Raw genomic sequence first — 26,763 nt, forward strand, 5'->3', positions numbered from 1 at the left:
ATGTTCTAAGTCCTAAGACAATATATATGTATGCGTGTGTTATATATATAACTTATTAAAAGTAACTTTCAATCACACATCTTTAGTTTTAAGTATGAGTATAATAATTCAAACGACTCCATCGAGAACAATAATAACCAAATTCGAACCGACTCCATAAAAAACAATGGTACTAAAAAGATAGCAAAATGAAACTAACATGACATGATTACCTCAAATAAGAATGAAATTAGACTGACTCCATCGACAACAATAATACTTCAATGCTTCAAAAAAAAGTTTCTTCGGGCATTTCTTGATGCGAAGTCATTAAGGGCACAATCAAGATCAACATTGTTCAAGATATCCTTCTCAATGCAGCACATAGCCAGGCCATTCAATCTATCTTGCAACATAGTTGACCTCAAATAATTTTCCAGTAGTTTCAGTTTAGAGAAACTTCTTTCAGCTGAGGCTACAGTCACAGGCACTGTTAAGAGGATCCGATAGGCAACAGAGACATTTGGATAGCAATCTACAGCCATAACAAACTGAAGAATCTCAAGCGCTGACATCAAACCATCTGGCAAAGTTACCTGCAACACTTTTAACTCTGAGACAAAATCATGAAGATCAACATCAGATGATTTATCATCAGAAAAAGCTTTTGCAAAAGTAGCGCAACATTCCTGTAGTTTGCTATCATCCAAGGACTTCAGATTTTTTGAATTGAATAAGAAACCAAACACCTTTTCAAATTTCTTCAACTGATCAAAGCGACTGGTCAATGAAAGAATTGCATTGTCAACGATGACTAGAAAGTAATTAACTCTGAAGGATTCCATAGCTGACAATTGTATTTCTTCTTCTTGATCATTGATTTCATCATGATGCCTCTTTCTTTTCCGTTGACGTTTTGAAGGAAATTCTGGCTCTATGTCCATATCAGATGCAATGGCTTTTGCTATCTCAATACTAGCTTGAAAGCCTTCATCTCTATACTTCTTAAAATATAATATGACCTCGTCAATGTGTTTTATAGTAGCATCAATGCACACCATCTTTTCCTGCAACTTTTGGCTCAGCATATTTACAGAGAACAGAACATCATGCCAGATAACCATGCCAACTAAAGTTTCAAAATTCTCAAGTGCACTGACCAAAGATTGAGCATCACTTACAGCTGCTGGGTCATTAGTAGAAGTCTCCTCCAATTCCTTCAAAGCTGAAATTACATGGATAGTTTGGTACCTGATAGGTTGCACACTCTTTATTCGACTCTCCCAACGAGTACTGGACAAAGGCTTGAGAGTTAGTTTTGTTCCTTTTGGAAGATTGTCAAGTAAAATCTTCCACCTTTTAGTAGAACGTGAAAACAACACGTATATCCGTTGTATAATACCAAAGAATGTAATAGCCTGTTTGCAAGATTTTGCCATATCACAAAGAGTGAGATTCAAACTATGACATGCACATGGCATATACAATGCTTTGGGGTTTTCTTTAAGGAAGCGACTCTGAACACCTTGGTATTGTCCTTTCATGTTGGAACCATTGTCATAACCTTGACCTCTCACATCAGCAGCATTCAAATCAAAAGAACTCAATGTATCCATCAATACCTTCAAAAGCCCCAACCCCGATATGTGTCCTCAACCTTTAGGAACTCTAGGAAAAACTCCTCCACTCTCGGAAGGTTGCTCGACATATTGACACAACGCACAATGAGAGTCATTTGTTCTTCATGGCTCACATCCGGGGTACAATCCAGAATAACTGAAAAATACTTGGCATCTTTGATGATCTTTAAAATTACATTTCTCACGGCATTAGCAAGAATTGAGATCAACTCGTTCTGGATTTTGTGGCCAAGATAGTGATGATGGATTTCACTATTTTGAATACGCCGGATGTGTTCTTGCATAACAGGATCAAATTCAGCAATCATTTCAATCGTGCCCAAAAAATTACCATTATTATCTTGATACAACTTCTCATTTGATCCACGAAAAGCCAAAGTATGTTTTGCAAGAAACTTCACAGCTGAAACTATTCTTACCAGAACTTGTCTCCAACGCTCCTTCTCCTTTGCAATCCCCCTTTGCATATCATCATCAATTGTCTGATTTTTGCTTAGTCTCAACCTAACTTCATTCCATGTGTTCATGTTTGTTAAATGATCAACACTGTTCTCATGATCTTTGAGACGCGCACTCAAACGCTTCCAGTCATTCAATCCATCAGATGCCAGCATAGACTTACTCAGTTTTGATTTGAACAACTTGCAACAAAAACAATATACTTTGTTTGCACCTTTGTGGTAAACCAACCACTTTCTGTCAACAAACTCACCATTACTTAACTTCCTGGAGTAAAAAGCATATGAAAAGTGTCTACCAATGGTGTCCTTCTCGAACTCCAGATCCGGTACTCTAATAGGTCCCTTCTCAATTAAAATATCCCTTTTGCTATTGTCAAGAACTTCCCATGTTCTTGGATCAAAAATAAATGAAAGGGAATCTTCCTGTTCATCATTAGACAAAGGCTGCAAATTTTCTTCCTCCATTGTACTGTCAGCATCAGCTTCAAAATTTATTTGCTCCCCTGTGCTCGCACCATCTTCATTCACCTCAACATCTGGATTTGCATGCTCAGAAGTAGTTTCTTGCCCTTGTTCTTCACTGACATCAACATTGCTTGAAGATGTAAAGTAGTTATTCAAAGAACCCTTCAGTGCTAGAATTTTTAGATCACTTTCTTCCTTTTTCCTCCTTTTTTCAGCACCCGACAATTGCTTCTTCTTAGGTAACATGGCAGGCTAATGTCCTAAAATCATGAAGAAAAGATCAAAAGAGCATACAAAAAATTAGAAATTTATAGATCAGATGATTGGAACCCTAGACATGTTACATAGAATGACAAAAAATTGATAGATTGGATTACAATGCGTACATACTAAATAAAGAATAAATAACCTGCTACTGAGATTGTCAAATTGAGGTTTTGGGATGGACAGGGATGCGTACTTCTTGCCGTATTGCCGTACTTCTTGACTTCTTGACTTCTTGAGTCTTGACTTCCAGTCGGTGCCGGATGCCGGATCACCGGATGGCTGATTGGCCGGGCTGCCGCCTGCCTGCCAGATTGCTGTGTGGCGGCAACGGCTAGCCGGCGAGGCGAGGGCAGGGCGACGGCGCCGAGCGACGGAGCGAGCGAGAAGGACGACGGGCGTGAGTCACGGCGCTGCTTCGGCTTCGCCTACGCGTATCCATCAGCGACAGGCCTGATCAGCGATCACTAGCTATATCTGGGCCGCCTACCATGGGCCATCCTATTTCTTTTATTTAATTCTTTTGTAATTTTTAACTTGCTTTTTGCTGGGCTATAGTATATGTATATACTCCATCATGTGCCCCCCCCCTCGCCTGGGCCCTGGGCCGTCGCCCCGTTGCCCATGCCCCAGGGCCGGCCCTGAGAAGAATGGGGGTGGGTACAGAACTTAGATACTCCACGGAAACAAGTCTGGTGTGGTCTCGGTATTTGCCGGTGGGAGGGCTCCATTTTTTGGTGCTTCTTCAAATTTTGTTAGGGTTTCGGTCCTGCTCGGGAAGACAAGACGGCGGCGGTTTCTTGAACATGAAATAAGATTCTCCCCGCCTAGCCCCCATCCCGGTGGTGCGTCTAGCATCATCGAAGAGCGTGTGGAGGTGTGTATCTGGCGGATCTCACGGGATTCGGTCGGTGGTTGTCATTGGTGATCTGCTTGGATCATGTCTTTGTTCGTCTTTGTTCATGTGTCTTCAGGTTGGATTCTTCTGATCTAAGCTTATCTTCATCGGCGACTGTTGCTGTTCTGATGCGTTAGTCCTATGGGGCCTTACGACGACTTTCCGACTGTCTACTACAAAAAGTTGTTCCCGACTCCGGCGAGGGAGGGGTGATGACGGCAGTGCGCCTTTGGCTCGCTTGAATGCTTGTAGTCGTCGCTAGGTGGTCTACGAATCTGGATGTAATTTTTATTATTTCTGGTATTCGCTGTATTGCCATGATAAGATGAATAGATGGGAAGTTTCTGGTCTGATTCGGCTAACAACGGACCCCACAGTATGAGTGTGCGAGGGCAAACCACAGCGCAGCAGATGGGAGATAGCGATGTCACGGCCACCAAGATATTTTGCTTGCCAATAATTGACTCCTTGTACTAGTACTCTTCCAGTCGAGCAGGATTTTGGATCTCCCTTCGGCCGACTCAGATCTATTTTGCCTTCTCCTTTCCTCTCTCTCTCTCTCTCTCTACCCCCGTTGGCTTTGACTTGATGGCTGCCAGGAAGGTGATTATAGCTGAGAACTCTTGCTGATTCATTTGTAGTTGTTGCATGCCCTGTAGATGCTGATTTGCAGGCCTCGGTTGCTCATCTCGCTCTGTTCTCTAAGGAAGGATTGCAGACTTTGCTCATCTCGTTTTGTTCTCTGACGATTGCAGAAGATCGTGGTGAAGGTTGAGGTAGACGACAGCCAGAGCAGGAAGGCGATCAAAGCACTCTCTACTCTCCGTGGTACTACTACAACTTCTCTTCTTTCCAGTTTTGTTTGTGAATCCGTTTCTGACGTGGACAACAACGTACGGGCCTCAGGTATCGAGGTGATTTCTGTGAACACGAAGCATGGGAAGATCACGGTCGTCGGCGTGGTTAACCCCGTCGATGTCCTGGGCAGGCTGCGGAAGAAGTTGTTTCCGAACGCTGAGATCGTCGCCGTCGAGCCCGTCATGGAGACGAACGAAATTACATACGAGTTCTTGAACCATATCACAAACAATTTCTCCGAGGAGCGCATAATTGGTCGTGGTGGCCATGGAGTAGTTTTCAAGGTACTGTACGATTACTACTAGCATATTTTGCTTTCTATTCCCTTTGTCCCATAATATAAGAACATTTTTGACATTACACTAATGTCAAAAACGTTCTTACTCAAGTATATTATGAAACACAAAAACATAAAAACAGAGCATTGTTTCTCAGACGCGACTAGTCGGCGCCCGAGCGCCCGGTCGGGGGAGCGAGCGTTCTCTCATAATAGGAAAGAGCACCCACGCGTCCCACAGGAACACCTAGAAAAGGAAAACGACTTGTCCCATGTGCTCACGTTATATATCCCACCTGCATTTATTCTGGGATCAAAAACTTTAAAAAGTTTTTACCGTTGGGTTTCTCGCGACGAGTTCTTCAAAACTAGATCCCATATGAGCAGGTTTCGACAAACTTTTTTTCCGAGCAACTTTGTGTGCTATTGAGGCAACTTTAGTGTTACAGGAAAGCAACTCATTTTTTCGGTAGTATGACTACCTATGAGCGGATGATCTTTGTAAGTTGGTACCATGACTACCAATTGACTAGCTACACCTCTAAGTCGCTTATCATAAGGACAACTCCAACGCGGATCACCAAATCACCCCAAATGTCGGGATCGGCCTCTCTAGACACTTTTAACCAATGACGGTCATCTAATTTGTCCAAACAAGTATGTATGTCCGAAATTCTCCAAACGACGAGGGGGCGTTCTCAGAGCCCCTCAGCGTCCATTGCTCCCTCCGAATCAAGTCAGATCACGTCTCCTCGGATGAAAAGAGGAGCAAAATCCGCCCCTCCTAATTAAGGTCCCCGCAATGGACAAAGAGTCCACACTACAAATGGAGATGCTAATCTAGCCGTCAACCTATGACCGTTGTCTGATGATGCCCTCTCCGCTGCTCCTGAGCAAACACGACGTTCACAACTAGATGACGCGCCAAGGGGGAGACATTGTCCCCACTGAGCCAACCATTTCCGTTGCAATAAGGAGGTGACAACAACAACTTCCTATATTGATAAACACAGACACATGTAGAAAAGACTATGTTCACCCAACAGAGCCTATTGGGGGTAGAAAAGAAAAACAACTACGTGACATATATGCACTTGAGTTGTACTTAAAAAAGCCAATAACATTTGGGGTGTTTTGGTGCAACTACAATGTATTTATCAGACAACTCGTATGTAGCCCCAGTCTGACCTGGTATATAGATAAAGCGACTAGATGTAGAAAAGACTAAGCTCACCTGGCAACTCGTGTGTAGTCCATGCATGAAGAACTCCACAGTTTTCCTTGGGCACATAGGCAGTAGCAGATGAGAAAACACACACACATGTGCGCGCGTGCACACACACACACGTAGTCATGTGCCTCATATCTCCAGCTAGTAAACCTGACCAGTTTTCTTTTCATGAGGATTGGGCAACTGGATACATGGTTTTAGGCAAATTGTATGGTTAATTGTGGGCAACTAGATAGTTAGTTTTAGGCAACTGTGTAGGTGATTGCGGGCAACCATGGCGCCTGAAAAAGGGATAAACAACATACACATGTTCATTTTTGTAGATTTCACAGATAAATTTAATCCACTAAAAACACTTCACGGTTTTAGTTACGTCCCCATGACCAGCTCCATACCGCTCCCCCTCTATGATTATTTGCCAAGTATTTACGATCATATCAAGGGATCCCATCCCGAGGAGATAAGTTCTTGACACATCTCCACAACACAAAATCGAAAGGTATCTAAAACCTTTACATATAAGCCAAATTATGGTCTTCGTAATGTTTCTGTTCATAAGGATTGAGCAACTGGATACATGGTTTTAGACAACTGTATGGATGATTGTGGGCAACTGGATACATGGTTTCTATTCATGAGGATTGGGCAACTTTTTTTCAAGGCAACTTTGGGTACGATAGAGGCAACTTTAGTGCTATAGGAAAGCAACTTCATTTTTAGCCTAGTAGGACTATCTATTAGGTTGGTTTGTGTAAAAATTAGAAAATCACACAAAAATATGAGGCACCTTTAGTGCTACATATAAGTAACTTCATTGCACTATGTGTATCAATGAATTTTGCTAAAATTATCACAACTGGCCTACCATGGTTGCTCAGTTGCCTACCATGGATATTCAGTTGCCTATCAGTGATGCCCAGTTGCCTACAATACTATGAAATTGACCAACCATTGATGTCCAGTTACCTGCTATTGATAATTAGTTACGTATCATTACTGCTTAGTTGTCTAACTTTGCAAATTAGTTGCCTACAATTGTGAAGCTGCTTATCATTGTGTTTTTCCTAAGTTATCTAAAACACTATGAAGTTACCTATAGGTGATGCTCGGATGACTGGCATTTTAAGATCGTTATGCAACCCGAATATTAGACAAAAAAAGTTAGCAACTTTTGGGGTGTTTTTGTGCAACTCCAGTGCATTCAACAAGCAACTCATGTGTATTTTCCATCATTATATCTGGAGATTTCAATAATTTTCATGGGCGACTCATGCAAAAATTATGAACAACTTGTGTAGGCTTGTGGGAAACTGTCTGATCCGCCCCTATGAAACTTCTCATCACTCGCTATGCAACTTATCATATGTCACTACTTATGCAACCAACCAACATCCACGACTTGGCTAGCCAACACCCACACGCACTCCCCAAGAAAAGGAAAGAATAAGGCTATCACACCATCCATCTCCACATAGTTTTGAAATTTGGAATCATGATAGACAACTTATAACCCACAAAAACTTTTCAACATTGTAGGAAACTTCGGTCCCTTGATGGACAACTTTCATACTATTTAGGCAATTGGGGTGTGTAGGCAACTTCATAGCAATATAGGCAACTTGGTTTCTGAGGCAGGCAGCTTAGAAGCCATGTTAGGAAATTTTCCACTCTGCGGCAAGCAACTTTCACAGTATCGTAGGCAACTAAACTATCGACAACTTAGTTCTTGATGTATGCAACTTAGCAACCATGGTAACCATCTATTAGACTATTGCACACAACTATTAGTATGCTAGTAGGTGAATCACTAATACACACAATGCACTTCATCTAGCATCAAAGTTGCTCCAATTTAGCACTTAAGTTGTCTCATCTAGCATCAACGTTGCTTTAAAAAGAATCAAACCATATTCATATGGGATCTAGTTTTGAAGAGTTCATCACGAGAAACCCAACGATGAAAACAGATCATAATTCCAACACGCAGTTTGAAAGTTATATCCTTTTAGAATTTTCTTGTAATGAAATTAATGCATCTTATGTCATTGTTGGGTTCATATAGTTGGTCGGACGAGTTCGTGAAAGATCAACGTACTATAGTGGATGAATCCTTCCATATATGGGCAACTTAGGATGATGTTAAGCTACTCGTTAGTCATGGCACACAACTTAGGATATTGGTAGCCTACCTCAGAAACTAAGTTGCGTATAATACTATCAACTTGGAGGCGAAACTAGTTATGGTAGAATACTTGCTAGTTATGGTAGAAAACTTAGATGTGAATCTAATTAACCTGGTAGTATGGTAATCAACTTTGAAGGAATTTTCGATGATAGGCATTCATACTACACAGACTAATTAGAAGTTGCTTTCCTATAACACTAAAGTTGCTTCTGTAGTATCCAAAGTTGCTAAAAACGTTAGTCAAAACATACTCATATGAGATCTAGTTTTAAAGGGCTCGTCGCCAGGAACCTAGCGGTGAAAGCGGATCTTAACTTTTATACTCGGTTCAAAAGTTATAGCTTTTTAAAAATTTGAAACACGCACTAAATGCATGCACGTGATATCTTGCTGAGAAACTCAAGGGATGGGATGGTACACGGATACGTCGGGGACCATGTGCTTTTCATGCGTGTTAATCCTCTTTGTGGACTCTATGATTGGGTTGACTTAATTGCACTTTATATTAACCACATGTCGGGAAGGAAATTGACGGACATGAGCATGCGCTCAAGACGACGACCCAACACAGCTGCACGTTTAAAAATTCGGGTTGTTTCTCATCTTTGGCAATATTCGTCTTTAAACATATATACCTCTTCCTGCCAGAAGACTACAGAAACTGGAGCCAAAACACAACCCTCAGCTGCTATCCTTAGCACCATGGGAGCCTATCGTATTTAGCAAAAATTGCAGCAACAGTTCTGGCCAAATGGCCGGTATTTAGCGAAAATTGGGGAAAACACTAAATGAGGTAAAATGTGGCAAAAACTGGAATTTACTATATATTGTAACTCAAACTTTCTTTAGATGGCTGTAACTCAGCTTGATACGAAACATGGAAGGATCATCATTGAGTTCAGCTAGGATCCTAGTCAAGTCATTCTCTCTAAACTTGCCATATCTACACCAGAGATCCAACTTCCACATAACCATCTTCGGGATGGAGGTTCTGAGGCACCCCATATAGTCTGGCCCATATAGAGAAAAGTTTATAAAAGGTTGCAAACTGGTGATCACTTATGAGACGCCGGAGCAACTAGTTAAGGAGCACCTCCTTCGCGAGCCTCGCAACGATCAGCGGCACTTGGCGCGCTCTCAGCTATTCACCACGTGTCACGCTTTGGACGCTTCCTCCGGATTTTGTTTTTTTTATTTTCCGCGTGCATTTTTGGCTTTTTAAACGTTCTTTTTTCAGGGGTTTTTCGATATTTTTGTTTCCCCCTGTCTTCCTTAGCTTTTCGATAAAAAAATCGGAAAAAAATGTTTGCGCGAAAAAAACACATTTCTTTCTTTTTCCCGCGGAAGTTACGGTTTTTTTCTGCGAGAGGCACGGTTATGCTTTACCGAGAGTCACGGCCGTGCCTTTCGGAAACAAACAAAAATGCATTTTCTGTTTTTTTTCTTTCGCGAGAGTCACGGTTTTGCTTCCGCGAGAGGCACGGTTGTGCTTTCGCGAGATTCACGGCCGTGCCTCTCAGAAAGGGAAAAACAAAACGCGTTTTCTATTTTTTTTCTTTCATGAGAGTCACAGTTTTGCTTCTACGAGAGGCACGGTTGTGCTTTCGCGAGAGTCACGGCCATGCCTCTCAGAAAGAAAAAAAAATGTGTTTTCTGTTATTTTTTCTTTCACGAGAGTCACGGTTTTGCTTTTGCGAGAGGCACGGTAGTGCTTTCGCGAGAGTCACGGCCGTGTCTCTCGGAAACGAAAAAAAAGCGTTTTTTGTTTTTTTTCCTTCCACGAGAGTTACGGTTTTGCTTCCACGAGAGGCACGGTTGTGATTTTGCGAGAGGCACAGGTGTGCCTCTTTCTAAAAGGGAAAAAACCGTGCTTCCGGTTCTGTTTTTTCGCCCGGTTTTTTTCATGCGGTTTTTTTCGTGAAAAAAAAAGTTCGTCAAAACCTATCAACATGAGATCTAGTTTTGAAGATCTCGATGCAAGGAATCCAATGGTGAAAACGGTTCGAGATTTGAATGCATGGTTTAAAAGATAAAATGTTCTAAATAAACGAATCTATGAAAAAGGGAAAACTCTCAGGTTGCGACAAGTGGCGCGCTGCATGTGTGCCACTTGTCGCGACTTGCAAAAGTGGAGTGTTTTTTGCAAAGAGTACTCCTTAATTAGTAATTTGTATGAGACATTTGGTTAGTCGCATTACCCACAGCCAGGCCATGGGAGAAGAAATCAGCCTGTTTGGTTGGCTGGGCCGCAACAAAAAGTTGGTCCGCACGAAACTTAAAACACCTCTTGGCCTCAGGATGGCAACGGGGGCCTGAAACCTGCGTCCCCGTGGTTTTTTACTCTATTGAGGGGCGGGGATCACTACTAGGGAAAATCCTAGCAGTAGCGCGATTTTTTGGCCTACTAGCAACGCGGGTGACAGCGCTACTGCTACGACTCTACAGATAACGGTTAGCAGTAGCGTGGGTCTACCCACGCTACTGGTACATCCACTTAGTAGTAGCGCTTCTCGCAGCCCGCGCTACTACTATTATTCCGATTCTATTTCTTTTTTATTTCATGTTGTATTCATATATCTTTATACAAGTTTTCATACATAGCAATTTAGAGATTGTTTTTCCATCATAATGAGTTATTATATCATAATGAATTATTACATCATCATCATCATATCATTAATAACTTATCATCATAATACATCATTGTCATATAACACCTCCTCATGATCATTATTTTCGTCAATAAGACATCATATAGCAAGTTGGTCACTAGTCATAATCACAACTCCTCCTCATCATCATCATCAACTCTAACACATTGTACCACATAATAACACATTGTATCGGACCTACTCCTCTCTAATAGGACCTACTACACTCTCTTAGGTAAAATAGCATAAAACAAGATAGGCCCTGACTCTCCATTATGGAGAATGGAGATTATCCTGTCTTCAATTCTTGCACGTCGCACAATGTTTCTTCCAAGTACCTCCCTACGACTGACCATAAATTGTTTCCAATCATTGATTGTCATGTCTTCATCGGTTTTAGAAATCTGGTATGAACAGCTGTGATGCATAGGATGACCTGGCCGTAAGCTCATAACATCAAGGCGACCTTTCGAAAACATCAGATGAGGCACACAATCCTTTGGGATTTTCTGTTGAAAACATAGTAATAACTTCGTAGTTAGCAATATACATCTTACCATGCCATCTCCATGGATGTTACCGTAGTTCAACACGTGCACTAGTGGCACGTATTGACCATAATGTGCAAGAGTTTGATTATAGATATTGTAATTCTAAAGATCATTAATAAATGAGATCAGATGACTTTTCTCCTGATAAGTTAATTATGCGCCATGGATGTAGTAGGTTTTGTCTACCATCTTTCGCACATCCTTTGAAGAATGAAAATAAGTTATCAATGGAAATAAGATGTCAACTATTTTGAAATAAACAATATAAATTACTTAATAACTATGTTTAAGAAACTCACATAGCGGTAGAATTAGAAGCGTATCAACAACGACCCAAATGTACATATTGTCTTCCTCGATGTTAGGATCACCAAGATCCATGGTGGCAAGCACACCCTCATGGAAATCATATGCCTTGCAAAGTGCTTCACAATTCGGGCAACCAAAATGGGATACGCTCACAGAATTGTATAGATTTACAGAAAAATCAAAACCATGATGGGTCCTTAGGTGAACTATGTTTGTTTCCATATTTTCATGATCTTCAAAATTCATCCTCTCCAAAACATAGTGTCTTGCATGGCATGGGATAAGCTAGTCAAATTGTAAAAAACAAAAAATACACGTTGAAGAAGAAGTCGACCTTAATTACAAAAAAAACACTTGGTGTCGTTGCGTACCATTTCAACATCGAAGGTCTCCTAGAGCTTAATGCTGAAGCGCCAACTTTCTACCAAGTGAGGCATGTCGTAGAAACCCCGGTTGTCGCCACACCAGGAGCACTCCACGAGACTTTCGTCGTCCGACGATATTTCCTATGTTCATAGTTCAAAGATTAAACTTCCAAAATTCAATATATGTACTACAAAAACTAAATTAGATCTTATTATTCAGCACGGGTTGACTATCGGTCCGTCGAGTCTTTTTTGAAAACTCTCAGCTCACGTGGTGTATATATTTGACCCTTGGTGATGGTCGCTCCTCCCTTCGTCCCCGAGTGCATTAAGCCAAAATGTCTAGCACACGAGAATGAAGGAGAAGCGACCCCCACGACAACAGTCGGCATTCTTCTTCTCTCATATATGGTGGACACACTCCCTCACTAATTTTTCGACCATCGGTGATGGTCGTTACTCCTTCTTCCCCTAGTGCATAACAAAGATATATCACAAGGAGAAGAAGGAGAAACGACCCCCCACGACAACAGTCGGGATTCTTCCTCTCTCATATCTAGCACACGGAAAAATCCTGCATGAACTTTGCTAAAAAAGGACGTATCGAGCGCCTGAAATTTGCCGGAACGAAAATTAATCAACACTCAAAATATAGGCCACTCGGAGGTGTTACCTGCAAACATGGCCACTTGGGCAAGCACATATCCTATTTGCATTCAAACTCGATGGTCATTGCATTCAAACTAACGATAGAAGGGATCTCCAAGGCATCGCTCCCATGGGAGAAGCGACGACGGTCGCCATCGATGTCGTAGCTCTTCAACCAAGGCCGAAGCTTTGGGTTTTCAGCCGAAGAGATGGAGACCGAGATGACACGGGAGGCGACGTCCTAGGACGAGGTTTTCACCTGGAACTCACCAAACCCGTCGCCAGCATAGCCAATCCAGCCAGCCGCCACCAGTTGCAACCAAGCGCGCTAGCCAGCCCAGTGCTGCCAATAACCACCAATACGGCTGGCAATACCACTATGACCCCTCATGCCGCCATGGCAGCCCCGCTCCCACCTCCAAGTACGTCGTCACCGCACCACCAACCTCCATCTGTGCAGCTGCGAAAGAGCCTGCAACCCATCTTGCCTACAGCATAGAGGACCACCACACCGGCGCCGTCGCACCCGTATGGTTCAGATCCGGATCCCGGTGGATTTGGACAACCGCAGAGACCACCAAGCCACAACGCCACCGGCAGCCGATGCCAAGCCACCCACGCTGGAGTCGCACAGACCTCGCACACACGCCAACCAGATCCGGTGCCGCACAAGAAGTCAATCCACCAGACACTGAGCACGCACGCACCAGTGGAGGAAGCCACCAGCCACCCAACACGGAGCACGCGCTCGGCAGAGCACTACCATGCCTGCCGCTCGAGCCGCCTCCATACGACGCCACGCCCAGCCCAGGGCCGCCGCCCCGGCACTCTCCCGCTAGAAGGCCTACCACCACCTCCCCAGACCGCGGAGTAAACCACCAGTGCCCCATGAGAGAACACCGCCCCCCCCTCCCGACTCCCGAGCAGCTTCGACAGCGGGGCCCGACGCCACCGCGCTGCGGAGGCCAGCGGCAGTGGCGGCAAACAGATCAGGGCAGGGAGAACAAACGTGGCGGCACTAGGTTTTCCCCTGGCATCGCCTGACGAGCGACGCTAGGGGGCCTTGTGTGTGCTCATAATAATAATTGTAACATTAACACATTACAAAATTCAAGTTTTAACTTCCAGAAAGATGCAACCTGTAAAATTGTCTTAACTGTGCCGGAGCACAAATGTATAAAAAATTAACATTTCAAATTGCTCATGCACTTAAAATAATTAAACTTTGCAACTCCATGCTTAAAAAACAAAAATTATATATAAATATATCAATGAGAACATCAAATAATGCCCACAGAAAAGGGTGGCATCGAGTACACACCGCCTCGTCCAGAAGATGGACACCTAGCATCCTCTGACGGACTTTTCTGCAAGACGTGACCTCGACGACGGCAATGACCGCGTCACGACGACGGCATCGACCGCGTCATCCACGACGGCACGACTGCATCGACACGGCGTCACTACAGTGACGACCCTACACGGTCACACAGTTCTGGCAAAACCGATGTGTACTCGATGGGCTTCCTCCGGTCTTGGCAAAATCGGTGGACTCATCGCCGACGGCATCCTCTGACATCCGCAAGGTGCATCGTCCACGTCTGCAGCTCCGTCATAGCACATTTTTTTGCGCCTCCGGCTTTGTGCGGCTTCATCATCTACGACGATCACACCATCGACCATGACTACCTCGACCACGGCTACATCATCATGATCGGCTACCTCGACATCGACATACGGGGCTACGTCTACAGCAACTCATCGGCAACAACTCCAGTCAACAGCATCTGCCTTGTCACTTGCGTCCATGACACTCCCGCTGTGACTGCGGGAGGGAATAGAGGAGAAGGCAGGAATGCACCAGAAGGGGACACAGTCACCGCCTTAACTGCCGACCCATCAGAGCCGCAGTTGATGATGGCGTAGCGGAGAAGAGGACAAAAGAGCAAGACTTCAAATTCAGTCGTAATCGTCCGTTTCACTCCCGCTACGACTGAGGGGGAATGTTAAAAGTATAATTATGTTTAAGTTAGAGATTAGGAGTTGGAGATAGAATAGGATTAAATCGTGTACGACTTGCCCTCTACTCCAAGTCTCTCTCCCTTCATTGTACCTCTATATATACCCCATACACGGGCCAGATCAATACAACAACACAATATTCAACCATCTCATATTTTCCAGCACACCAGATCCTTTTGATTCCCTTCTCCAACTGAGTCTCTGGCTGCGTGTGTAGTCGAGGCATAAGCCCAACTGAGAGCATTTACAGCCGGACTTGGCAAATCCGACCCATCAAACGCCCGCGGACGGATAGTGACCGGTAACTTCTCAAAAAACGCATTTCACATCTGGATACCTCAAATCCATATTATTACATGCAACGCAACGATCTTTGACGGGAGCTTCGTCCGGTTCTGCTCCCACCCGCCCGGCTCTGCCCTGGCCATGTTCGGCGGCTGGCTACGCCCCTCAGAGTGTTGGTCCGGTCGCCGGGAAGGTAGGGTAGGGCATGGTACACGAGTCGGCTCACGAGACTCAAGGCGCCGCCATCTCCCATGCCATACTCTTCCTCGTCGGAGACCGGAACCCGAACAGTGCCGGTGAACGTCAGATCAATGACGGATCCCTCCGAGGACGAGTCACGGACGTCGATGACGATGCGGTTGTGCCACCCTGACTGATGCGCCATACGGAGCACCGGAGATTGCGGCTCCGCCTCGCCGACGTCCGCCGCCGCCTCCCGCGCCCGGTGCCTTGCACGGCGGGCACGCTGTGCCATGGCCTCGTGGGACGATGGTGCGTCCCCAATATCGGCGCGCCACCGGAGGGGTTGCGCGTTCGCCAGCGCATTCAGACTCCAGACGGACCGCATGGCCTCCGACGAGGCAACTATGGTCGGCCTAGCGCCGGATCCATGCGCCATTTAAGCGGATGCAATGGATTCCCGACAGATGGAGTTCGAGCGCAGCCGTCCACGGGCCTCTTCCCGAGCGCGGCGGAGCGCAAGCCGGACGGCGATCTCCTCCTCGGGGCCGTGTGGGATGAGCTAGGGGTCGACGGATCTGGAGGGGAAGGACTTAGATCCGTTGCCCGCCATGTTGGAGACGACCGGAAGGAGCCGGAGACGAGCTTGGATGGTGCAGGGGAGTGGGGGGGAGTGAAGGGGCTAGGGTTTGGTCCGGCGAGCGGATGGAGAGGATTTTACGTGGGGTCAGATGGGCCAGCGTGGGCCGGATCCGACGTGGTGGGCATGCATATTAGGGCTGGATATGGGGGTGCCGGTCAACCCGGGCGTTTGAGGGCCCATCTGGATCAAAAAATCATGACCGGACAATGACCGGTCGGCCCGCCCGGACGTATAAGGCGGGTTTGAGGCGCCCGGCTGCAGATGCTCTAAGTTCGGAAGTCCACCTCAGCTCCTATGGCCCAGCAACCACACACAACGTACACCGCATCCAGCGGAAATCGCACTTGGCTCCAATCCTTTCTCTGGAGAATGGTGTGATCTCACTACGCGCACCACCGGCACACCCAAGCAAAAACGTCCTCGGAAATCCGAGACAATGTTCCCCTTCAGCAAGGACGCCAAACCGCCAATGCCAAACCATGTCAACAATCAACACATTTTAGCTCTCCCGTGCTTCTACCCACTATCGGTGCTGTCGAGTTCTCTTTGGATCTCTGACACACTCACAGTAACGACCGGAAGTCCGCGGGCGAAATCTGACCGCCTCACGAGAGAGATATCCTGATGGCGATCCTACTTCTCCAACACAAAACTTCCTAGGATCATTAATATCTATATTAATATCTATTAATACCTATATCATCCATAATATTAAATTCTTAACTAACAACACTATATGTTAGCATATAGTAACCTAATAGATATGTTTTAACAGGGAGTACAGGACAATGGGGAATGCATTGCTGTGAAGAAGCTTCATCTCATGCGGGGGCTTCACGACGAGGAACTTAAAATTGAGTTTAATAATCTGATGAGGGTCCAACATCAAAATACCGTACGTTTAGTTGGTTACTGCCATCATATAGAACAAGTGCCTGCTGAGCACAATGGAGAACATGTTTCTGCTAGAGTGGAAGAAAGAGCTTTATGCTCCGAATACTTGCAGGGAGGAAGCCTTGACACACATCTTTCGAGTATGATTATGTTCTACTTACACTATCTTTTTTTCATGTAAGAACAATGGTACCTTAACTTTACATCTTGGTAATACAAATTTTGCTTACTAATATAGATGAATCGTGTACGCTTGATTGGCACATATGTTACAACATAATTAAGGGATTATGTGAGGGTTTACATTACCTTCATGAAGGATTCAAGTATCCTATTTACCATCTGGAACTAAAACCTACAAAAATTTTGCGGGATAACGACATGATGCCCAAAATTGGGGTTTTTGGTTTCTCTAGACGTTCAACAGAGACCTTCAACACATCAGAAGTTTTGTGAACAAGGTATGCTAACAACCATGAGAAGTAATCGGATTCTTTTATGAGCTTTTCGTGAAAATAAATTCCTTTTGTACTACGCAGTGTATACATGCCACCAGAATACATCAGTAAACGGCAAATTACACCAAAGTTCGATGTATTTAGTCTGGGCGTTATTATCTTGCAAATAATGGCAGGAAGGGAGAGCTACATCAAATGTGCAGATATTCCTCCTGAAGAATTTATTAAGCTTGTAAGAAAAAGCACTTATATTATGGAATCTTTTTTTTCCCACTAAGAAAAAACATCTGAGCATGCATACTAAGGAATTGTGTTTCAATTTTGCAGATATATGAAATATGGGTAAATAGGATGGAAGCCACAATATCGAAGCGTACTTCACATCAAGTTAAAACATGCATCGAAATAGCTCTAAAATGCGTGGAGTTCAATCTAGTGAAGAGGCATACTATAAATGAGATCATAGAAGAACTGAATAAGATTGATATTGTTGAGTGGTCATTCAAGTCCATAGAAAATATTACAAATGATTTTTCTGAGAAAAACATAGTTGGCCGTGGTGGATATGGAGTTATTTACAAGGTATGGTTATTACTTCATCTTCCAACTTTCAAATGAAACCTACCGTTGACAACACGAATGGTGTGCCATAAAGTCTGAGATTTTTAACAGGGGGTCATGGAAAATGGAGAAGAGATTGCTGTTAAAAAACTTCATCCAGTGGTGTGGATTGATGATGAGCAGTTTAAGAATGAGCTTAATATTCTAATGAGGGTCAAACACAAAAATATTGTACGGTTAGTTGGCTACTGCTACCATACAGCACAGATAGTTGTCGATTACAAAGGAAAACCTGTTTCTGCTAGTGTGGTAGAAAGAGCGATTTGTTTGGAATACATGCAGGGTGGAAGCCTTGCTGATCAACTTTCTGGTATGATTCTGCTCTACTTCTACTAAACTATATTTGAATTTTCTACAGCATAAATAACTACATAAGGGGGTAAACATGATCTACTTACTCACCCTTGGATCCATACACATGATTCATTCTTGGGCTAGCTGTTGAGCTAGCAACCAACAAGAAATGAGATAAGGGGTTAGGGTTGAGGTAGATAACAGAACCATTATTTGGTAGCATCTAGGAGCAAAAATAGGCAGTACGGCGGATTATGTTTTATAGAAAACAAACTTGATAGTACTAATATACCTTCTATTTTAACAGTAACATGTTTTTTATTTACGTCTGCAGCTGAACCTTGCACACTTGATTGGGACAAATGCTACAAAATAATAAAAGATATATGTGAGGGTTTACATTACCTTCATAATGTTGATGCTCCCATTTACCATCTGGACTTAAAACCTGCCAATATTTTGTTGGATAAGGATATGGTAGCAAAACTTGGTGATTTTGGTTTGTCAAGATTATTTGATGCGATGCAAACCTATATCACAGAATCCCGAGATATGAAAGGAACACGGTAAGTTAATAACTCAGAAGTAATTAATCAACTCCTTTTCTCAAACTTATAGAAAAATAACTATATTTGATGAAGTGCAGTGGATATATGCCACCAGAATACATCAACAGACAACAAATCAGTCCGAAGTTTGACATATTCAGTCTCGGGGTCATAATCATACAAATAATGGCAGGAAAGGATGGCTACTTCAACTGTGCAGACACACCTCCAAAAGAATTTATTAAGCATGTAAGGAAAAAAGATCCGATGTCACGGGAAAAAATCCCAAATATTTTATTGTGGCTTACCCCTATTCGTGCATGCCTTTTTTGGCATTATGTTTCAATTCTTTAGGTATGTGAAAACTGGCGAATGAGGCTGCAAGCAACAATGTCATCCCATTTATCTGAAGAAGTGAGGACATGCATCGAAATAGCATTAAAATGTGTGGAGGACGACCGAACCAGAAGGCCTACTATAGCCCAGATTGTCAATGAGCTAAGTAACATTGGCATCGCTAAAAGTAAACCGATATGTCAGGTATGTATTCTCTGCTCCCGCGGACCACCTTTTTTCACTATGATTGGCCTTACGTCTTTCATCATCCTACTATAATTCATATGTTCCCTGCCATAATCTTTTTTTAGGGGTGTTCCCTGCCATAATCTGAAATTATCAACATGTGCACTTGCACCAAAGGAATTTTGAAGCAAATTTATACTATTCAAATATTATAAATTGTGTAGGAAAAACATTTAGTATTTTGTTTGGAAATGTAGTTCTTTGAGAAATATAGTATTCTTCGTGAGATACTTTTTCCAGCCCGCAGCAGGCTGTCTCCACCAAATCCCTGTAGCAGCCGCCATGAATGCAACACGGAGGAGGCCATGTAAATTACCTGCATCGAGTTAGAAACATTTTTATTGTCTTCCAATACCTTAACATATGGAAGTTTTTTTTTCAAAAAGGAGGCATCCCGGCCTCTGCATCAGAACGATACATACGGCCAACTTTATTACCAAACAAAAAGGTTCGACGGCAGTCTACAAGTCTCAACAAAGTACCAAAAAGGCTCACAGAGAGCAAAAGAACACAAATAAAGCCACAACCGGCTAGCAAGATAAGGATAGGAAAACTAATTGCCTATCCTATTACATGACCGCCATCCAAACCGATTGAAAATATCCCGTGCTATCATCTCCCATCGGATTGATCCAGTAACCAAACGCTCCCTAGCCTCCGTCGGAGTGAGTAGCGACCACATACGGATCGACGCCGTAGCTCGGAAGATAACTTGCAAAAAATGAGTGTTTGTTGTTTTGTTAAAGACCAAATCATTTCTGCAATTCCAGATAGCTCATAGTAAAGCACATACTCCTACGCTAATGTGTCTTGCTATTTGGAGCTCAACCTCATCAAGCCACGTCCCAAATAACGTGTTGATACTAATCGGAGGAGTAATATTAAAGGCTATGTGCACAGACTGCCAAAGAATTTTTTCCAAGGGGCAATGAAGAAAGAGGTGTTTGATGGATTAATCTTGGTCACAGAAGCTACATCTAGTGGATCCAGTCCAGTTGCGTTTTATCAAGTTATCCTTAGTTAAAATGACTTGTTTGTGTACAAACCACATAAACACTTTAACTCTCAAGGGAACTTTGACATGCCACACATGTTTCGAAATAGGAATAGAGCTAGAATTAATAACATCCAAATACATGGATTTAACCGTAAACTCTCCATTCCTAGTTAGCTTCCAACACAACTGATCGGGACGTTGAGTTAGTTGAACATCCATCAATCTTCTCACAAGATGGAGCCAGGCTTCCCAACGGCTTCCGGCTAGCGCTCTCCTGAAGTGAGTATTAAGGGGTGTGGACTGACATACTGTCTCAACGGTTGCATCTCTCCGTTGAACAATGCTATAGAGAGAAGGATATTGAAGCGCGAGGGGCGTATCTCCTAGCCACATATCCTCCCAAAATCTCGTAGATGTACCGTTCCCAATAACAAACTTCGTCCGATTAAAAAAGATTGATTTAACTCTCATCAGTCCTTTCCAGAAAGACGAATCCGCCGGCCTCGCTGTCACCTGGGATAAAGTTTTGGAATGAAGGTACTTATTACGCAAAATCTATGCCCAAGTAGCCCCAGTCTCACTAGATAGTTTATACAGCCACTTGCTGAGAAGACATTTGTTCTTGACCTCAAGATTTTCAATACCAAGTCCCTCTTGGTCCTTCGGTCGACAAATAATGTCCCATTTAGAGAGTCTATACTTCCTCTTGAGATCGTCACTTTGCCAGAAAAAGCGGGAGCGATAAAAATCCAGTCTTTTCTGAACTCCGACTGGAACCTCGAAAAAAGACAGAAGAAACATGGGCATGCTTGTGAGAACCGAATTAATGAGAATTAAAAGGCCTCCATATGACATCAGTTTGCCCTTCCAGCATCCCAGTTTCTTCTCAAAACGATCCTCAATGCTTTTCCATTCTTTATTTGTTAGCTTACGATGATGAATTGGTATACCCAAGTAGATGAAAGGCAAAGCCCCCAATTCACATCCGAACAATTGCTTATATGCCTCTTGTTCCTCATTGGCTCTTCCAAAACAGAACAATTCACTCTTATGGAAATTAATCTTTAATCCGGTCAATTGTATAAATAAGCATAACACCAGCTTCATGGTTCTCGCTTTTGCCAAGTCATGCTCCATAAAGATGATAGTATCATCGGCGTACTGTAGGACAGATACACCTCCATCAACTAGATGAGGTACCAGACTGCCTACTTGACCAGCATCCTTGGCCCTACCTATTAGAATCGTCAACATGTCAACTACAATGTTGAACAAAATAGGTGACATCGGATCTCCTTGTCTCAGACCTTTATGTGTTTGGAAATAGTGACCTATGTCATCATTTACTCTAATTCCAACACTCCCTTTTTGCGTGAAAGACTCTACCTGTTTTCTCCAGGCTTGATCAAAACCTTTCATACGCAAGGCCTGTTGAAGAAATGGCCATTTGACATTGCCATACACCTTTTCGAAATCCACTTTGAAAACAACCCCGTCTAGTTTTTTCGCATGAATTTCATGGAGCGTTTCATGAAGGACCACAACCCCTTCTAGGATTTTCCTGTCCGGCATGAAAGCAGTTTGGGACGGCTGCATCACAGAGTGCGCAATCTGCGTGAGTCTATTTGTCCCAACCTTGGTGAGGATTTTGAAACTTACATTAAGAAGGCAGATCGGGCTGAACTGCTCAATTCGCACGGCCTTTGTTTCCTTAGGAAGCAAAGTAATAGTTCCAAAATTCAGATGAAACAACTGAAGTTGTCCAGAGAATAAGTCATGGAACATCGGCAGCAAATCCCCCTTAATAATGTGCCAGCATTTTTTTTATAAAACTCCGCTGGGAATCCATCCGGCCCCAGAGCTTTATTGTTCTTCATCTGAGAGATAGCTTCAAACACCTCTTTCTCCGAGAACGATGCAGTCAAAATATCGTTCTCATCCGCAACTAGTTCAGGAACATCCTCAATCCTCGACTCATCCAGGGACATAAAATTATCCTCCGGCGGTCCAAAAAGCTGCTTATAGTAATTGGTAATGTATAATTTTAGGTTCTCCTGCCCTAAGATCGTCCCCTCATCTTGCTCAAGCTGAAAGATTCTTTTCTTTCTGTGCTTGCCGTTAGCTATCATATGAAAGAATTGAGTATTGGCGTTCCCTTGGACAAATTTGCGACCCTTAGCCCGCAATGCCCACTTCAATTCCTCTTCTCGCAGGAGTTCTTTCAATCTCATCTCCGCATCTACTTTATCATGAAGTTCCGTGGGTTCTAGGATTGTGGACTCGGCTTTTACATCTAAGGCTTGAATAAGTGTAAGGAGTCTTTCCTTTTCAACCTTATAAATCCCACTAAGATGCTTAGCCCATCCACGCAAGAAACTTCTCAAATGTCTTATCTTATTCTGCCATCTCTCAATGGAAGTCCTCCCTCCTACCTCTTTAGCCCACTCCCTGGCTATTAGGTCGAAGAAACCTTTTCTCTCGAACCACGCTAATTCGAAAGAAAAGGTATTTTTATTCCCTACATGCGTTGCCTCACCAGAGTCAACCAGTAAAGGGATGTGGTCCGAGATTCCGCGTGATAACGCCTGGACTATTACCAGAGGAAACTTCTGTTCCCAGTCGACACTCGCGAGCACATGATCAAGCTTCTCAAACATAAGGGTTGGCAAGGTATTAGCCCATGTGATATTTCTACCAGAAAGCTCTATCTCTCTCAGATCCAAGCTTTCAATAATGGTATTAAACATGAACGACCATCTGCCGTCAAAATTATCATTGTTCTTTTCGTCTCTCCGTCTAATAATATTGAAGTCACCCCCAACTAAGATTGGAAGCTGCTCAGACCCACATATGCGAGCCAGATCTGCCAAAAAATCTGGTTTGAGTTCTGGCTGTGCGGCCCCATATACCGCCACCAATGCCCAGTTGAACCCATCGGTCTTCGATCTGACCCGGAACTTGACGGCAAAATCACCCATAACCACATTACGGACTTCCAAAGTCTCGCATCTAACCCCAAGTAAGATCCCGCCTGATCTTCCTCTCGGGGGTAAGCAGTTCCAATCAAAATCAACACCTCCCGATAGCGTATTTAGGAATTGTGGGGATAAATTAGCCCTGCCTGTTTAAGACAGGGCGATAAAATCCAACCTATGGTCAGTAGAAGCATCTGCTAGAAATCTTCTTTTAGCCAAGTCCCTCAGACCTCTGCTATTCCAAAAAAATCCTCTCATAACTCATCATGGAATTTTTTTTGGTCGTACGGATCCTAGCGCTTCTACGTACAGCCGACGCTAGATAAATCTTGCGCTTCCACTTATGCTTAGACTTATTATGATCATCCACCCGGTCGTCATAACCAGGGTCCGTGGACCTAACACTCTGATCCTCGATGGGTTCACTATCCCCAAGAGGTATAGAGTTGTCATCCTCTTCAGTCTCAGGAAGGGATGAGTCAATATCAGCACAGAGAGTATCTAACACCCTGACTCCCAACGCATCAATATCGGAATCGTTCATAGGTTTAACAGCCGCTATGTTGTGAATCATATCTAAAGCGTGACCTGCTTCAAGATCCAGGAGATCATTAACAGAATTAACCTTAACATATGGAAGTTGGCCTTAGGATTGCTTTTGCTATGCCTAAAAGCCAGTTAGCAAACATATCCTCAATGATTGTAGGGTTTATGTGGATGGTCTCTGAGTGCATTGATTACTTCCACAGACTAAATATAAGATACCAGCAGTTAGGCCTTTAGAGCGAGTAGGGCGTTTTGGTGCCCAAACTCATCTGCACCCGGTTAGAAACAAATTCGTAAAAAATTCAAAACAAATTCAAAAAATTCCAAATAAAATTTGTGTGAGAGACAATTTGATGCGTGAGGCCCGCTCCAAATTTCAAGTCATTTGGACATATGAGAAGCTCTCGGCAAAAAAGACAAATCGGGCCAAAATAGCACATGAACAGTAAACATTTTTACAGACCCCCAATTTGTCTTTTTGGCTGAGAGCTGCTCATATGTCCAAATGACTTGAAATTTGGAGCGGGCCTCACGCATCAAATTATCTACCACACAAATTTTATTTGAAATTGTTTGAATTGTTCTAGTATTTGTTTTGATTTTTTTCGTCGGCGCGGGTGCAGATGAGCTCGGGTGCAGAAATGGATTTTCGCTTTAGAGCTTCATTCTCAGGAACTGCCGGAGAAAAGACCAACTCATCTTATCATAGGCTTTTGGGTGTCTATTTAAAAATAACATCGTTCAATTTTTTAGAATGAAGCTCGTGCACTCTCCCATGAATCCCATGTATACCTAAGAAACATAAGGCGTGTGCACGCGCGCGCGTATGGATTCATGCATGATATAACCGCTCGTTTCTCTGGATGCAGTGGGCAAACAAGCTGACTGCGTTGAAGACCTTTCTCACTTCAAGCATTGGATGTTCCTCTTAGTCGCAGCAATTGCCATATTTTACGCATGGTATCAATACGCCCCAGGTACCGACGCATCATAGCTGAACAAGATTGCATGTATCGACGCATCGTAACCGAACATGATTGCTTGTATCAACACACAAGTCCCTTGGCTTCAATGAATGTGCGCAAATCTTCGAATTCTGTAGATTCATGGTGCCGAGGTATTACAAGGAGAACATGCATGCACATCAGCGCTTGAAGTACATACTCAATGCCTTCATCTAGTCACCCCCAAGAAGGGGACGACAGAGAGAATAGTTTGTAAAGGAGTGTTGTTAGTGATTTCTGTATTAGTTTCTGCTGTGGAGAAAGCAAATGGCTATCTTCAGAACCAGTAGAGTGCTAGGGGTATCTACATACTTTCACAAGCTCATGTGCCATACATAGTCTGCTGGTTGGCATCTAGTGTAGAGAAGTTCTCTTTTGGAAAGGTATAGGAGAAACAAAATGCCACCTGTGGGAAAACGCGCGTCGACTATTGCACGAAGCACCGACTGAGAAAGAAAAAGAAAAGCCTAAACTAGAAATCTAGTTTACAGGGGAACATTGTTAACTGTTAACTGAGGACATTCGTGGTAATTTGGTACACTTTGGGGATTTTCTGGGATCGAGGAAAGAAGGAAGTGTTGGTTAAACTAATCGTACTCTCTGCTTATTTCTTTGCGGTAACATTTATCTGTAAAAAAGTGTATGACGGGCCTGCTGGTCAGATGTTATAGACTAGGGCTAATTTGCATGTGGTCAACGTGCTCGCCCTGTTCTGCGATCTGTGTAGTAGAGAGGGGGTTATGGGCGATGTCGTGGGGAAACGGCGGTTAGCGCCGGCAATGGCCGATCCGATTTGTGGAACCCCACCAGTGTCTTGACGACATGAGTAGCTACTGGAAATAGCAACAAGGAAGGCAACCCCACTGGAAGGGGAGCAGGAAATCACCGGTGTTTGTTCTTAACCATGCTGCGTGAGAGGTGTTGCTTAATTGTCTTGCCGTCGTGTCCAACGGAGAATTGAGTCCTCTTGTTGTGTCCAGATAACGTGAGATAGAGAGAGACTCCGAGAGGAAACAGTTTAGTACCAGATCCAGATTTGTAGGTGCAAAAAAAGGTGACGGTGGAATTCGGATGCCCTAGGCGTTGGAGGAGGTGGCGAGGAAGCAGGTGGAGGAGATGCGATTGTCGGCAACGGGTGGAGGAGATGAGCGTCGTGTTCATCCACAAATACGTTTGTGCAAGAAACAGTGATGATGGCCTTGCTGACGCCGGAGGAGATGGCGGAGGCAGCGAGGAAGCAAGTGGAGAGACGTGGCCGGCTGTTGGCAACATGTGGAACAGTCTTATTGCATATACAAAGAATTAAACAAGAAATCATTACACTTTAATAACGGTATATTCTAGTAGACGCTAATTAACAAAGAGTTTGAAAATTAATGATGAAAGGATGATCCAACTATGCATCTACAAAACCTAAAAAAAAAATGCATCTACAATATGTTGATCAAGGGCTGTTCGGATTGGATCAAACTATCCACAAACCTCTCTCCCTGGGGATTGCCACGGTACCAGTGGATGAGGAGAAGAGCAAAATTGCCAAAAGAGCGGGCAAAGCAGAAGGAGACGGCGCCGGTCAGAAGCACGACGAAGAGCTTGGCCGTGGTGGACAATGGCCGACAGGATTTCTCGTACACAAACATCCATGCCAGGATGACGCCGAGCGCGACGGTGAGGCAACCCACCAAGCATATGAACGCACGCCTACTGCACTCGACGGGCTCCGCCTCCACCGCCGTCGCGCCGCCGGCTAGATTTAGCTGAGCGTCGGCCATGTCCCGGTCTCGTGTCCGACGGGCCCGTGTGATTTCGATTGTCGGTGCTAACGCATGTTGTGTATGTTGACTGTTTGTACACGTTACTCCTTCTCCATAGTCTTTAGGAGGACGTCGCCTGCGTGCCTTATTCTTAGAGACCCATGTGATGGCTGATCAT

General features: G+C 43.8%; 1 protein-coding gene and 1 pseudogene across 2 annotated transcripts; one reads left to right on the forward strand and one right to left on the reverse strand.

Moving 5' to 3' along the window:
• Window positions 1-460: 460 nt before the first annotated feature.
• On the reverse strand, window positions 461-2,791 carry LOC147956855 (uncharacterized). Its single transcript, XM_087531492.1, has 3 exons — window positions 1,951-2,791; window positions 576-1,204; window positions 461-469 (listed from the first exon to the last, which is right to left on the reverse strand). Exons 1-3 carry the CDS (start codon window positions 2,789-2,791, stop codon window positions 461-463), a joined length of 1,479 nt encoding a protein of 492 aa, XP_087387618.1.
• Window positions 2,792-4,211: 1,420 nt separating this feature from the next.
• LOC125531340 (uncharacterized) lies at window positions 4,212-26,763 on the forward strand (annotated as a pseudogene). The gene is made up of 12 exons (XR_015612257.1): window positions 4,212-4,310; window positions 4,463-4,535; window positions 4,614-4,849; window positions 16,688-16,946; window positions 17,045-17,267; window positions 17,346-17,496; window positions 17,592-17,846; window positions 17,937-18,195; window positions 18,514-18,745; window positions 18,826-18,976; window positions 19,082-19,267; window positions 24,697-26,763. The product of XR_015612257.1 is annotated as an uncharacterized LOC125531340 (transcript).

The sequence above is a fragment of the Triticum urartu genome, chromosome 7A, assembly GCF_056163025.1.
Source record: "Triticum urartu cultivar PI428250 chromosome 7A, HENAU_Tu73, whole genome shotgun sequence".
NCBI lineage: Eukaryota > Viridiplantae > Streptophyta > Magnoliopsida > Poales > Poaceae > Triticum > Triticum urartu.